Source organism: Notothenia coriiceps, unplaced genomic scaffold, assembly GCF_000735185.1.
Source record: "Notothenia coriiceps isolate Sejong01 unplaced genomic scaffold, NC01 NC01_scaffold00026422, whole genome shotgun sequence".
NCBI classification, from domain to species: domain Eukaryota; kingdom Metazoa; phylum Chordata; class Actinopteri; order Perciformes; family Nototheniidae; genus Notothenia; species Notothenia coriiceps.
Window position 1 is genome coordinate 1016061 of NW_011359123.1, and position 15909 is coordinate 1031969.

The 15909-nt window shown below is 40.5% G+C and overlaps 2 protein-coding genes across 2 annotated transcripts in view; one reads left to right on the top strand and one right to left on the bottom strand.

Moving 5' to 3' along the window:
* Positions 1-8482, top strand: part of slc30a9 (solute carrier family 30 member 9) — a 13824-nt gene extending 5342 nt beyond the window's left edge. The window contains exons 6-18 of the mRNA XM_010784563.1: positions 288-380; positions 496-578; positions 984-1045; positions 1608-1675; positions 2584-2742; positions 2973-3108; positions 3195-3234; positions 3329-3400; positions 4425-4532; positions 5368-5533; positions 5853-5982; positions 7245-7358; positions 7495-8482. Of these exons, the coding sequence (XP_010782865.1) occupies positions 288-380; positions 496-578; positions 984-1045; positions 1608-1675; positions 2584-2742; positions 2973-3108; positions 3195-3234; positions 3329-3400; positions 4425-4532; positions 5368-5533; positions 5853-5982; positions 7245-7358; positions 7495-7539 (1276 nt within the window). The 3' untranslated portion in view covers positions 7540-8482. The remainder of the gene's footprint in view (positions 1-287; positions 381-495; positions 579-983; positions 1046-1607; positions 1676-2583; positions 2743-2972; positions 3109-3194; positions 3235-3328; positions 3401-4424; positions 4533-5367; positions 5534-5852; positions 5983-7244; positions 7359-7494) is intronic.
* A 3192-nt stretch (positions 8483-11674) lies between these two features.
* grxcr1a (glutaredoxin and cysteine rich domain containing 1 a) overlaps positions 11675-15909 on the bottom strand; it is a 6597-nt gene continuing 2362 nt past the window's right edge. The window contains exons 2-4 of the mRNA XM_010784588.1: positions 13516-13755; positions 13352-13417; positions 11675-12014 (exon numbers count right to left, since the gene is read on the bottom strand). Of these exons, the coding sequence (XP_010782890.1) occupies positions 11835-12014; positions 13352-13417; positions 13516-13755 (486 nt within the window). The 3' untranslated portion in view covers positions 11675-11834. The remainder of the gene's footprint in view (positions 12015-13351; positions 13418-13515; positions 13756-15909) is intronic.

Below are 15909 nucleotides of genomic sequence, written 5' to 3' on the forward strand. Positions count from 1 at the left end.
CGACCAATCAGAGCACACTGGGCCCATAGGGAGGGGGGGCAGGAGCTCCAACAATCCGTTTAGGACAGAGAGTGAATACACATACTATACAGAGATGCTGTTTGAGAAAACCAATTTGAGTTTGGAAAATTGCACAATATACATTTATGTTAGTAATGGCCATGACACGGGACCTTTAAGAAGTAAGCATGCTGTTGTGGTTAGCTCATTTAAAACTGCTTAGCATCATTTAACTCGGGTCTTTCTAAATCTTTTTCTCCCCCTCCTCCCCGTTTTTATGTTGACAGTGATCTGGAACAGCTCCGGAAGATCAGGAGACGCAGCCCCCACGACGACACCGAGGCGTTCACTGTGTTTCTGCGCTCCGACGTGGAGGCCAAGTTAGTTCTATGCACTTCTGAAATATAAAGAATATAAACACCAGATAACTTATACAGTCCACCAATTTTCTCTATAACTTTTGTTGATGTGTTTATTTCTCTCTGTGACTGTTAGAGCTCTGGAGGTGTGGGGAAGCCATGAAGCTCTAGCCCGAGAGAAAAATGTCAGGAAAGAAGTGGAGAGAGAGTACCAAGAGAGTAAGTGTTTGGTCTTTCCTGGCATCATGTTTTTTTGAAAGTGTATTAATGATGTAAGCAAAAGTTCAACCTTTTCTTTCTGGCAAAATGTTTGATGAGAAGAGCGAAACCACTTTAATTTTCTATACAGCAGGTTAGCTTATCTTAGCAAAAAGAATACAAACAAGGGCTAAATAGTTAACTATAAATGTAACTTAATATAATAGCCAACGTTTTTACAAATTACCAAATGTAATATCTGGCTCCAAATCAAAACTCAAGTGAAATAATAATCACACTTCAGTTATTCAGTGTGTTATGTGCTTAATATTTGTATAACCTGATTGTTTCAATACTGTTATTAATATTTTATTCCATGAACTGTTGGACATATTGGTTTATCTGTTTCTCTTCTTCACTGATAAGCAGATATTTTTCGGAATCAGCAGCTGTTGAAGGAATACAAAGACTTTTGGGGTAACACCAAGGTGAGCGCTTTTTTTCCTGCCATTTCTTTTGATAATATGATCACTTCTCACGGTCTCTTTTACATATAAAACGTGATGTGGATATTAGTGGTGTTGTATTTGTGTGACCTTTGTATCTGTAACCAAGGTCAGTGCACCTATATATCAATATAGAATTTGGCAGAGCTGGATTTTCCCAATATGTGTATATAAACTAAGCTAAACATGTAGAAGCTGCATTTAGTTGTTACGCCATCTGGAACAAACTCCCTGAATCCTGCAGGTCAGCTGCAACTGTTAATACTTTTAAATTAAAAACATATCTTTTTGACGCTGCATTTGGATGATTTGTTCAAATTCAAACTGCAGTATGGCTTTTATCCCTGTTTATACCTATTTTATTATCTTTGCTTTTTAAATGCCATTTTATAATGTGCTTCCACTGTATTTATTCTTAAATGTCTTTTATTTTGTAAAGCACTTTGTGTTGCCGTGTGCTGAGAGGTGCTGTATAAGTACACTTGCCTTGCCTTATATTAATGATGGTTGCTATGTCTCTTTGCTTTTGCTTTGTTCGATAAAGCCTCGATCGGGCCCGAGGGCCACTTTCCTCGAAGGACCAGGAAAGGTGGTCATGGTGGCTATTTGCATGTAAGTCTAAATACTCGCCCTTGTTTCTCACTAACTAGGTCACTTTATACACAAAGTGCGGATATTGGATTAGAGAGGAACTGACTATCAGATGGTCACTTTTGGGAAACTGCACAAAATGGTTGACTACATGTGGAAAAAACATACGTTCACTTAGGGCTGTGCAATTAATAGTATTTTAAACTCGATTTTGGCTTGCAACGATTACGAAAACAACGTAATCGAAATAAAAGGATTTATTATTTTTAAAAAAAAATGTAATTATTGTTTTTATTGGTTTTTCAGTTGAATTATACTTAAGGTTCAGGGTAATTAACTGTTATAAACATACTGTTCACATTTTTTTTTTCAATAAATGAATGTTTTCAAAGTAAATGGATAATCGTTTTTCATAATCGTGATATCAATTATTGACCAAAATAATCGTGATTATGATTTTGGCCGTAATCGCACAGCCCTACGTTCACGTTATATCTCTAATGCACATAAATATCCTCTACTGTACAGTTTGTCAAACTCTATAAAGATTTAGAAGAAAGTGAAATCTTGTGTCAGGACCTGCACGGGACCTTGTCTCACATGAGATACCTCGGCCTATTGAATTAGGATGATTGTGTTAGAGGACATGTGCAGTCACATGAACAGCAGCACGTTTCCTTCACTTATGCACAAGGAAGCACGGGACTCAGTGAGTTAAGTGCTGCGTCGAGCAGAGGTCCAGTTTGTGTGTACAGGCTGTCATTCAGGAGCATCCAAACATAAAAATGTAAACTGAAATAGTTTAGTAACGGATGTCTAAGCTAGCCAATACATCTGTAGACACCTTTGATCAGAACTAGTGCTGTGCCAGATGATAAACGTTTCATTGCCCTCTGTGTGCTTCATCTACTCTTTGTCTCTCTCTGCAGCAATGGGTTGAACTTCATCTTCAAGCTCCTGGCTTGGGTCTACACTGGATCAGCCAGCATGTTCTCAGAGGCCATCCACTCTCTGGCCGACACCTGCAACCAGGCTCTGCTCGCCCTGGGGATCAGCCAGTCGGTCCGCAACCCTGATGCCGGGCACCCGTAAGCAGCACACCTTACTATACTGTAAAGAAAAGCCGTTCCCAAGAAAAACTGTCACCAAAGAGTAAAAATATAGGTCTAAGTCTACAGATTAGAAGTGTGCAGAAGAAATCCTTTGCCAACAGCATTTTTGCAGAACGTAGTTGGTGTGTCACCTTGTCAAAATAGTATTGGACTAAATGTTATTGAAGAACCAGTCTTGCTTTTTGTTGACCCTTCGTATTTTCCAGGTATGGCTTCTCCAACATGCGCTACATTGCCTCCCTGATCAGCGGGGTGGGCATCTTTATGATGGGAGCGGGCCTGTCCTGGTACCATGGCATCATGGGCCTGCTGCACCCACAGCCCATGGAGTCTTTGTTATGGGTGAGTGTCTGTTGTTTTGACTCAGTCTGTAAGGACGATTAATAAAAGATGATAATGACCCAAGACGTTGCATTTCTGTGTTACAGGCCTACTGTATTTTGGCCGGCTCTCTGGTGTCTGAAGGAGGTATGTTAATAACCTTCTACGTCTTTGATGACAATTTGACATCAAAAACACTGCATTTTGTACCGAAACATCTCTTTGTATTTTCTCCTTCCAGCCACGTTACTAGTCGCCATCAATGAGATAAAAAGGAGTGCCCGGATACATGGAGTATCTTTTCATGAATATGGTATGTCATACTGAAATATTGATGTTAGTAATTGTTGCATTGGATTCCATTTTCACATTATTGATCAGACAGCATTTCCGTAAGAGAGGATGATTTCCAACTGAAAGCATATGACACAAAAGTGTTCAAATGAAACTCAAGGTTTTGATTTGATCCGGTCAGATGTGAGGTTGAGGCAAATCGTCAAATCAAGTCGATTCAAACTATATAGCCCAATATCACATCAACCCTTTAACAGGCTTTACGATATGAACAGCATACAAGACTAAACGCTGCTTACACCCATGCTTCACAGTGTTTCCCACAGAATTTGATTCTATTTGTGGGGGCACCGCACACCCCCCACCCCACCCCCCGGCAAGAAAAGCCAAAGGCTCCTTAACCAGTGTTCCCGCCAGACCAGGGCTGAGAGGGCGTCCACCCCGAGAGCGGGAGGTGTGACGTCACGTTGTGTCACGTGACTTGAATTTTGAATTGAGCTGTCCCTTTATAGATACTATCTCTTGTCTCTCGTATTAGTGATGGGAATTCCGGCTCTTATTGGTGAGCCGGATCATTTCATTCATCACAAATGAATCGATGTCTGGAAAACACTGCTTCAAATACGGAAACACGTTCCTCATAATGTTTACAGAGGAAAAAGGACAGAAACCCTCAGGGAGAAGGGGAAGTGAGACACAAGACTTCCTCTCCACCATTATGAGAACAGGCTACACAAACAAACAAAAGCAGAAGTGAAGCACTCCACTCACACAGATAGAAGAATGAAACAAACACACCGAGGGAGAAAAAGAAGGTCCCAGGTGTCAACAAGGTCTTTTGTTGTCACTTCCCAGAGACAGAGTCATTCAGGCAGAGTTCCTGAATGAACAATCTGACTCGAATCATATCGGCCATAATGCAACAAACAAAACAAAGAAACCTACTTTTAACATATCATTTCAATCAATGCCAGTCTCTAAATGTACATATCTGGCTGTTCAGGATATGGTTGATGTTTACCGTGTTTTCTTTGTGTGTGCAGTCATGCAGAGCCGAGACCCCAGCACTAACGTGGTGCTGCTGGAGGACGCTGCTGCTGTGTTAGGAGTCATCATGGCCGCCAGCTGCATGGGGCTCACCTCCCTCACGGGTACAGACACAAAGACTTTGATTGTAAAGATATTATCCTAAGTCACGCAATGTAATGAGTTGTTATTTTATTGCTTCTTTTTATACTACTATTACTTTGGGTTTATTTCTCTCATGTTTCCTTACTTTGGTCTCTCCTGCCAATGTGGAGTTCCGATATAGTTCCGAAATGTTCGCGTTTACACCAAAAAGAGCCGGAACTAAAATTAGTTCATCAGAACCTTTTTTACCCCCCCCTGCTAGAGAGCAGAAAAAGGTGCTCGTGGGGGAAAAAGGTTCCTGTGTCTGATTGGCTGGGCGGATTGCAAACCACGCCCCGTAAAACTCCCAAAAAGTTTTGTGAAGCCGCCATTTTATTATCCTGGCATTAGCATTATTAGCATTAGCATTAGCCCAGCGCACAAACGCAGAGAGACTAACTTATGGCAACACAAAAGAAAACATGGGAGCAGTGGAGATGAGGAGGTATCGGCGTTCTGGCGATTTACTCGGAAAGCTTCAGTAGAAGCTGCTAGGAGTCCCAGCAGCTTCTACTGAAGCCAGTCCCCAACTCTGGGGACTTCCGGACGGGGACTTCGGGTGGCAGTATACGCATGAAGTTGTTTGCGGCCTGCCAGTAAACCCAAAGCAGAAGAAGAAGTGACGTCAGTAGCTTCATTTGCCTAATCCACCCCCAGGGACTTATTCCGGTTTGAACGCGATCTGTACTTATTAGTTCATCAGAACTAAAGACTTCTCATGAACCTTTGTGGGAAAAGTACTTGGTGTGAATGCGCCTAATGATCCAGATTTATTTCACTCTTTACTATCTGTATCCTTTCCCCTGTCCTCTGCAGGTAACCCTTACTACGACAGCTTGGGGTCTCTGGGGGTGGGAACCCTGCTTGGCGGGGTCTCAGCCTTCCTCATCTACACGAACACAGAGGCTCTGCTGGGCCGCTCCATCCAGCCCGACCGCGTGCAGAAGCTCACAGAGTTCCTGGAGAACGACCCTGCAGTGAGGTCAGTGAGTGGACCGGCACTCTGCGGGGCTCACGCTGATGTCCATGGACACAGTCGGGCTTAAAATAGATTTACTGGTGTTCACATGCAACCGTCTTTAGGGCCAGCTGAGCAGGGAAAAGGGATTCTGGTTAATACCCCTGTCCCAGCATGCACAGTCTTCACTTTGAGAAATGAAACAGTGTGGTCTTAAGTCTGTAGGAGAGGATTTTCTAATCCACTAAAAGTATTCAGTGACAGTTTGACCATGTTAAAGAATGATAGTTGACCTACCCACATCACCTGAATGATTCCTAAATGATTATTTTCTTACGAACAGGGCGATCCACGATGTGAAGGCCACTGATCTGGGGCTGAGCAAAGTCCGCTTCAAGGCTGAAGTTGACTTTGATGGTCGAGTGGTGACACGTTCTTATCTGGAAAAACAAGACATTGACCTGATCCTCAATGTAAGTTTATTATTTATATTTGTATACCTCCTTCCTTTGAAATACATATGTTGTATAAAACAGCTTTCCTTTCTTTAACTTTTTTAACTTCCAAGGTTGACTTCTACCTTTTTATTACTTTTTATTGCGTACTATTAATCGTAGGCAATAAACACGTCTTTGATGCCAACATAAAATTAGTCGCTACAGAGTGAACAAAATGTTTTTGCTTTCCTACCGACATTTGTATGTAGGGCTGCAACAAACGACTAATTTGGTAATCGATTAATCTATCGATTAATGAAACGATTAATCGGCTATTCTGACTGTTACTACATGCCTTGCACAATTTCATAAACGCTCTGATTTAGCCATCAACTTTTAGATTTAGCTTGAGGTTGTTTTAGGCATGTGGAAACTAACAATGAAGACAATAAAGATGAATACTTGATTCAAAAATACATATATTATTAAATTAACACATTTTGAACAAAATGAACATTGCTTTTTATTTAAATTAAATAAATAATATTTCACATCAAAAGAAACAACAATGTTTTAAGAAATCTTATTAAATAATGTGATGACAGAACTGTAAACAGAATAGCTGAAACTTTAACAAAATAAAGAGTAACTCAGTTTCCTCTAATGATTAACCCATGTTTGTATAATGTAGTTAACTCCGTGTGTTGCTGCTAGCATACATAACACCTGCCCCGTCGCACACAGATGGGGAGAGAGATCTCGTCTGATCGAAAACACATCATAGATGTATTTGATTGTCTTTTTGCATGTTAGAAACAAGTTGGCGACACTAAGACTGCGATATAATGTTTTTGTACTAATAATACATGTCATATATTTTTTAAATGTCTCCAGTACCGATAAAAAGACCAATAACGTTGGAGCTTAACGGCGCGTAAAACACACGTGATGACGTCACCAACGAATCGACGACTGAATTAGTTGGCAACTAATTTGGTAATCGATTAAGTCGATTAGTTGTTGCACCCCTATTTGTATTTACCTCCTTCGAGTGTTTTCCCAAAACAGCCCTCACAATGCAGCTCAGACGGTGACTTTGAACAAGTGTGTGCCCACAAACTGAATGGGGAAATCCTAAATGACCCTCTTCGGTCTGGTTGAAGCAGTTCTAACAGAACATTTTATTTTTTTGGAAAAGGAATCTTGTCAAACCTGAACTTGACTCATGAAATAATTTGCCAGGTTTAATTATTCATCTTTAAAGCTTACATTTTTCTCGATTTTGTTTCTGTCTGCAGGAAATTCAGCTGGTGAAGACCCCCGAGGAGCTGGAGAGCTTCATGCTGAAACACGGGGAGAACATCATCGACACTCTGGGAGCCGAGGTGGACCGCTTGGAGAAAGAACTCAAGGTACTGAAATGATAACAATGTTGTCAAAAAAAAGTCCTATTTTTAGCATTTCAGCATGGTATTCCTTTTACTCATCATTGAAATGTATCTGCACAGCAAACACATGTTTATGTAACCTGTTTTTGTTCCTCTGCAGCAACGTAACCCGGAGGTTCGTCATGTAGATTTGGAGATTCTATAATACCTGTTGGGTGTCTGCTGAGGAACATCATGCTGTAACAAGAAGAGCAGAGGGTGAAGGAGGGTCCCGCTATCTGCCTCCAATCCTGACCACCAAGAACAAACCTCCGTGACTGCACAACTCATCAAGTCTTACTGTAGAACAGACCATAACCATAACCATACCCGAGGACAGTGATTGGGGCATTTTTTTGCTTTCTTTGTGATGCTTGAACTTCGATTAGCCGAGAATTCATCCTGCCAGAGATGCACCTTCACATTCGAGTGTGAGTGTTTCTGGCTGAGGACTAAGAACTGTTATTGTTCTCCTTGAATTTAAAGAGAAATGTAAATCTCTGTTGTAGTTCACGTCCATCTCTGACAGATTAGTCTTCTGGTGGTTTGATTTAACTCACATTCCTGTGTGAATGTGTTTGGATTTGGTTGAAAACACACTCAAAAAAAAAAAATATAGAGAAAAATCAAGGAACAGGACCAGTATGATTTACTAGACTTGAACTTCATTATATTGTGATGCTTGAACCAGTAATGATAACGATACATGACGTTTATAAAGCGCTTTTCCTAGCGCTTAGTGATGTTTCCTTCATTAGAACAAGAGGAAACCTGAGAGATACATATTCAAACGATTTATTTAACTGCTAGACAATATTAGATGTTTTTTTTTCTTTTAATGTGAAAAAAGGACAGAACTGAAAACAGCACAATGCTGCTGCTGGTTCTCCAATGAAGAGAGTTTGCGATGAATAGATTTCATCTATGCTATTACAGTGAGGAAAATACAAATAAAAAGGCATGATTAAGACTTTTTATTTGATTATAAGCTAGAGTGAGTTAAGATTAAATACAGTAGTACTTATTCAGCATTAGCTTAAGCAAACAAATATAAAAAACTTCAACTCAATATATTCCTGCGATACTATGAAGACAATTTGAGAATCTAACTAACAAATACATTAATAATACATTTATTGGACATCTTGATCTTTATATAAGGTCAAATTGAATGTGTGATCATAGTTCCAAGCCTAGAAATGAAATTACAGGCAGTGGCATCTCTTTCACTTCATTACTCTCTCTGCCAGCTCTTTAGCGTTGATGTTCTCATGAGGTCAGCAGCTGATCGCCAGGTGGCTGTTAGTGCTGATCCAAAGATGAAGTGATGGAGGGATGCACAAGTGTAAATAAGATATCCATATTGAAAAATGATTGGACCAGCCCCGTCTCAAACATGTTTTTAATTATTCATAATGACACCCCGGTACAGTTTGTATTAAACGATCAAGTGAACTATCTCCTCCTTGGTGTTACTGCTGAATATAGTGTGTGCAACATACAGTGACTTTGCTTTTGGCTTTTCATTCTGCATTTACTTCAGCCGGTCGCCTTCCTGCTTCAACATGTTACTTTCTTTCAGGAGGTCGGGCCTGGAGAGCTCTGCTGGGAGGGTGGATATATATTTTTGAAGGTGTTAATAGTGTAATAATATTTTCCCGTCGGTTGTAACATGTTGCTGAAGGAGTTGGAATACATTTGTAATAATTTATTAAATTATTTTGCTTTCCTTTTGTGTCAAGTGGTCATATTTCATTTACTGCTTCATGTGTGTGTAGTGTGAGATTTAGGACACAACATCAAGATGTTGGAGGTCTTGTAGGAGACCATACCCAGATTTGATCCCCAATAAATGCTCTTTGGATGCATTGAGAATCTTCTGGACCAGCAAAAAGGTACATTGTGTTGTATTTTGCTTTTTTGATTGGATTATATTTCCTGTTTAAAGCTCAGATGGTTGACTGGAATGTAAACCCAAGTCCATTAGATGCTGCAGTTGTAGGGAGGAGAGAGAGGGGGGGCTCTAGCCTGTACGCTGACGTCAATAAAAACAGTCATTTCCAACCAGTCTGCGCATTGACCGACCGTTCAAAACATTACGCACAGCATCGCGGCTGGACCCACGCTATAGACTACTCGACTGAATTATTTTTTTCACCGATCCCGGAGAGAGGAGACAATGCGGACAAACACCAATGCAGGTTTTTAGACCATTGAATGTTGTCTTAACATGTTGGGTGTTGCGCGCATATCAGTATCATGTCTCGTCATACCATTCCCAAGTCAGTTATGCCAGTGCCCATCTCGTTTCCTCTCATGTCTCCCCACCTCAGATAAAGAAAGCATCGCTTGTGCACGTTGATTTAAATAAAAAAGCAGGCTGATTAGGCTCATTAATATAAAGGAAACATACGCCTGGAGATCACCAAGCACATCCTCAATCCTTCTGCGCATCACATTGTCACTGTTAGTCATTGCTTTATATTGTTGGTAATTTTAAGAAAATGTAGCTGTTTTTATAATAATCCTCGATGCATCCTGTTTTTGTTTTTTTCCTCCCTGTTGTGTTCGTCTCCAGCAGCCCACAGAAGGGGGCGCAGTAAACCCGCACAGTTGGGGTCTCATATGTGCATGCAACCTCCCCTCCATCACCACAAGCCTGCGGTTACAAAATCCCAAACCCCATTACTCTTCGGTGCGGAATTGAATTAAAGAAACGAGATGTTGTGCAGCAGTGTCCATCTCCCATTGAGAAAAAAACATCATCACGCTTTTTTTACGCACCGTTTCTGTTTCCTTTTTTTATTTTTTTACTTGAATAATCGGTTTTGTTGCTGTTTCATTCACAGGTGCAGGAGCATCCAGAGCGACCAGTGTGAGATGGCAGGGGGAAAGGTCTTCATTGCGGCGGATGATCATCGTTTTCACCACACTGCTCTACGCTTTTAGCCTCTTTACAGTGCTGCCTTGTCTAATCATGTTCAAGCAGCATTGTACAGGGCTATGACAGCATAGAGAGCTGAGCTGCGTTTCTCTGACCCTTTGGATGGCAGCCACCAAATGACATCATCCGTTAAAAACACTAAACGGCGAGGATTGCATGTGAGAAATTTTGACCAAAGAGTCACTTGTTTTACAATTTTCATGCTAATGTCGTGTAAAAATGAAATGCATTGCTTTGTTTACGGTTGGAGAAAACTGAAGCACATTGAGTTCTCCTTGGGTTGAATTATTCAATGCAAACCGAAATCCCTTTGCAGCCAATTCATTATTGAACCAATCAGTCACATTGCATTGTGCTGCTCCTGGATTAAAACGTTTTTGCCTCTAGTTTTACCATTGCATTGGAGACAAAGCTAAGCATCCCCCTTTTCCTTTTTTGATTTTGGAAATTCGAAATGTATTTCAAAACACTGCTGTCAATGAAGGTCTTCCCACAATTGCTTGGTTCTTTTCTCACCATCTATGAAACAAATATTCTGTTTGCTGAAACAAACAAAGACTTTAGACTCTCGGGGCATATTTTTTTTAGACTATAGGACCGAAACTGATTAATTGATTGATGCATTGTTTGGTGTATTACAAATTCATGAAGCCAGATTTTTGACATTTTCAAAGGTCTTGTTTTTGCACAACCAACAGATGGAGATATTCAGTTCAGTTGCCTAGAAGAGACTTCAAAAACAGACAAAGGAAATCAGCAAATCCTAATTCTTTAAAGGCTGTCCAGGCATTTCTGCTTAAATATTACAATAAACAACTTATCAATTATCAGTAAGTATTTGCTGATCTACATTGTTATCTGAATGTCTAATCGACTGAGCTCTAATGAAATATATAATGTACAATTAAAAAGACTGAAATATGTTGGATTCTCTTGATTTATTTGAATTCCACTGTGTATATCTTGCTATAAACGACTAGTTTCCTATTTATTTGATACACCAATGATTATATTAGATTTTTTTAAGTTTAATTTACAGATTGAACAACGGTTGGTGCTCCACTTTGAGTAAGGGTTCAGTTTCATGCCCTCTACTGGCTGCAAGTTGAGCCTTTTTACTTTCCCTCTCTGTACTGTGTCTCCTCTATCCTCAGCTCTGTCTGATGTGGGATCAGTAATGTGAGCATTGTTAAAGAAGGAGCCTCCTCACTAATTCAATAAGAAGCTTACCGAAGGTGAAACTAGTTCATGGCTCCTTGGTGGACAGACATACAGACTCCTAAGGGCACATTTCAAGGACAAGGAAGACAATTCAAAAAAATAGCTTGATGTGAATTTTAGAAATGTGCCACACCAGATCCATGATTTCACAGATTTTATTACAAATAATTTTTTCTTTACAATCAATGGCCATGGAGGAAGGGTCCTGATGTGTTTCATTTCACTGCCTGTGTTTTACAGTCCAGTGAAATTCCCAGAGAGAGGGGTCAGGATTTTGGTTCAGGCACTTAACATCCTCAGTGGCTGCAGCTCTCGCAGGGCTGCAGGCCGTTCTCGTTGCAGGAAGTGCACTTGAGGGCTTTGAAGGAATCCGTGAAGCAGTTGCGAAACACGGACATCTTACTGCCATGGCACATTGGGCACGGGATGAAGGCGAAGCCCCCGCAGGTCTGGCACGTCTGGGGCTGCTGAACTCTCTAGAAAAACATAGAATACATTTAGTACAAATAACAATTTCAAACCTTTAAAGGGATACTCTAAAATACTCTATTTATAATACTCACAAAGAATAGAAATTAGGAAACAGCTGGTCTGGCTCTATGCAGAGTTAAACAAATCAGATAAAATCTCTAAAGCTAATGCATAAAGAAGTTATATGTTATATGTTTAAATGACAAGTTGTGGTTTAACTGGATGTAATGTGCCAGACTATCTCTTGCAGCGCACGCACTCCAGAAAGTCACTACCCCGAACCAAGAAATAGTCTTGTACATGTCCTGTAATAACCTTATCTTTATTTAGACCATAACTAGGAGTGACCAATTCAGAATAACTGTTCCTGTCATCCTCAGTAATTCTGAGTAGAAGATATCTCCAAAATGGTGAAAAGAAGAACAGCAGTGTCAAAAACCGTCTGTAAATGGCTGCACAGTTGTTGTTGTTGTTGTTGTTGTTGTTGTTGTTGTTGCTGCTGCCAGTTACATCTTTTTAACAAATACAGACAATTCTGCTTCAAAATGAGCTTCGTATGAGCCATATTAACCTTCTCCTCTAATTCTCAACAGGATGGTGTATTTACCCAAAAGGTGTAGCTACTCTTTTAAACACAACTTCATTTTCAAAATGCTAAGATGTTGTTATCACCCCAGGAGTATAACAGATACTGGCACAAAATAAAGCCATGTTGCAGGGCAGTTCTGGACTGATTAGTTCATGCATGACCTTTCCCAGCTCGTTTTTTAAATTGCCTGCAGTGACTGAGATGCATGACTGAAATGTCATAACACTGCTTCGTATTCACTTATGAAGACTTTCATTGGGTCCAAATTAGAAACAAGGCCTGAGAGAAGGCCAGTGTTTGTGAGACAGAAGTTGCTCCAGCTGAGGGAGACGCAGAAATAGTTTACACATCGTTTTGTACCACCGAGCGATGTGTTGTGTTTGAGCAAATGTGTTGAGACTAAATCAATAACACACCCTCCATTATTGATGGTCATTTATTGATGGGCATGCATCTTTTACATTGCTGTTTGTTCATGTTTTATTTACAGCACAGCTAGTGATAGGGAAGTGACTGCTGCCGTTTGCATTGTGTTCATTTCAGTAACTATTGGCAAACACAAAGCATCATTTATTATGACTATAATTACCTTATGTTTTAATGACGTGCTATACATGACACAAATAATGAATCAAGCAGTGTGAGTCAAATCCCTCTGTGACTCAACTCGATTCACAAGAATATAATCTATTTTAAATACAATTAATTATTCATAATGTCATTTATTACAATGCAAACACTGTAATAACCAACCTCAATTTTTGTCAGAAGATCCTGAAGCTCTCCTGATTCGTTCATGCCTAGTATTTTTTCAGCACCCTGAGAAGCACAATTTCATATTTAATCAACTCACTGTGTGGATGTGAAAGATATTGACGTCAGATATCTTTACAAAAGGACTGAGAATAAGACCTGACCCCAAGGTAGTGTCCGTCGATGAACACAACTGGTAATGAAGGAGGCTCTCCCACACGTCTGCACCGCTCTTCCAGTTCCTTCCCGTACTCGAAGTCCAGGGCGATGTTCTTCTCCACAAACCTCACCCTGTGGTTCTGGAAGATCTTCCGGACCAGCTCGCAGCGCTCAAAGGTTGTCCTCACCACACGGAAACTGGTAGTGTAGATCACTATCCGCCCAAACTCAAGAGCTAACTCCACCTAAGAAAAAGTAACAATCCTGAATTTAGTAACAGAATTCAGTTTTTTGTTGTTGTTGTTATCCATAAGGATCAAATTAACCACAGGGGTCTTTAAAAGCTACATTTGTAGGTATTGAGAGGCTTTTTGCTTTCAAATGACATGCAGGTGTCAAGGTAAAGCAAGGATTCTAACTATTTGGTAACCAAATCCGTTCCTAGGCGCTGTGTTTTGGAGGTTATCACTTCCATTATTACTATCACAAATCTTGTAAAATGTGCCTTATTAGACAGTTATACCGCATGTTCCAACTATACTACAAGTTATGCAATATTTCAATAGCTTTTAGGAATCAGACCATCAATATATTTATATTCAAACAAATCAATTTAATGTGTAGAGACTTGCACATAGCTGAAGTTAGAGCAGGTGGTCCATCAAAATGATGGGTCTTTCTCATTTAAAGTCATGTATTTTTTTGAATTGCAGGTTATAAGTCTGCACAGCATTTCAACTCACTATTAAAAACATTATTATATAAAATAAATATATATAAAATAAAAATGTTCATTGTGATGGATGTAAAAAAAAAGTTAGATAATGCACTGTAGTGTATTGAGCAGGGACCTCTTTCAACTTATACCGCTGACAGGAAAGCTGCAGGTGAACATGTTGAATGTCGTCACCTTCTTAAACTAATGGCCTAAGTCATATTTGAAAGTTTTTCAAAAAACTGAACCAAATATAGAATATATGATATATATTAATTATTTCACAAAAAAAGGTTATGACAATATATGACTATTGACATACAAATAACACTGTCTGTCAATTGTGTAAAATAAGAGGATTAGATGACTTAGGCCAATTTACGAACATGTTGTTGTGACTTAGGCAATTTGAAACCTGACTTAGGCCTCATTACTTCTGGAGTAAGTGAGTTAGGCAAAACAGTGCACTTCTCTTTTCTGCATTACTGTGACAGACCATGGGGCTGGGTCAGCCACTAACAGTTTAAAATGCTAGAAGAGCATACAGAGANNNNTCAGAGGGCAGTTTGGGTTGGTCATTTAATTCAATATAGCAAACTCAAAAGGTACAACTTAAATCACTCTTAGCTAAATAAAACAAAAGGCAAGTAAATCAAACGTTGAGGAGGCATGTGCCTCTCCTTACTACTCCCTCAAGCTCTTCTTTGCTGTGTTTTGAATTGCAGCTAACCCTTTTCCATTTAAAGGTCCCATGTCATGGCCATTTCTACTGATCATAATTCCATTGTTGAGGTCCACTAGAGAGATTTACATTGTTCAATGTTCCAAACTCACATTGGTTTTCTCACACAGCATCTCTGTATAGTATGTGTATTCACTCTCTGTCCTACACGCCTTGTTGGAGCTCCTGCCCCCCCTCCCTATGAGCCCACTCTGCTCTGATGTGTGATTATGTGTTACAATGGCGTTTGTTAGCAACCAGAAATGAGAAACAGATGAGAATGCTACGTGGGGTCTGGGTGCCGTGTTGGCGAGACGTTGCAGGGCTCGCTGCTCCGCCCTTTGAGACTCGAGGAGCCGACAGTGTGAGGTGGATTACTGGTGTCGTTTCATGGTTGCTGCGTGGGGTCTGCGAGACAGCGAGACACGGTGCAACTCAGCCCGAACTCAGCCTGAGCACACACACGTGAGTGTGTGGCGAACTTTGAGTGGAGATCCACACAGCTGCGGCTGAGTGTGCTGGCGAAACTCCGGGGAGTATTGCGGCAGAGAAAAGATAAGGCTTGAGTGAGTGTGTGTGTGTGTGTGTGTGTGTGAGCTCCAGGGTAAGATTACATCACTATACTCAGGAAGAAAAAAATGGAAAAAGAAACATCTCCAACGAGGCGTTCAGGGGCAGCATAGACAGGCACTCGATGGGCATGACGTGTTTCATGGACTGAAGGTCCTGAAACTTCCTCTCCTTGATTGGCAGAGCATCAACTTCAGCAGTTGCAGCTGCCTGTTGATATTCCCGATGTAGTTGGGAGACGGTTGTGCCTGGGTGAAGGAACTTATTGTCTTTGTAGGTCGCTGTGCTTCTGCAGTAGTGCGAATCAACAGTGGGCAGATCCTTCAACCAGTCCTTAAGGAAATCTGTGACAGCAGTTTCCAGCTTTGCATTTTTGCCACTCTTAGGTGGAGA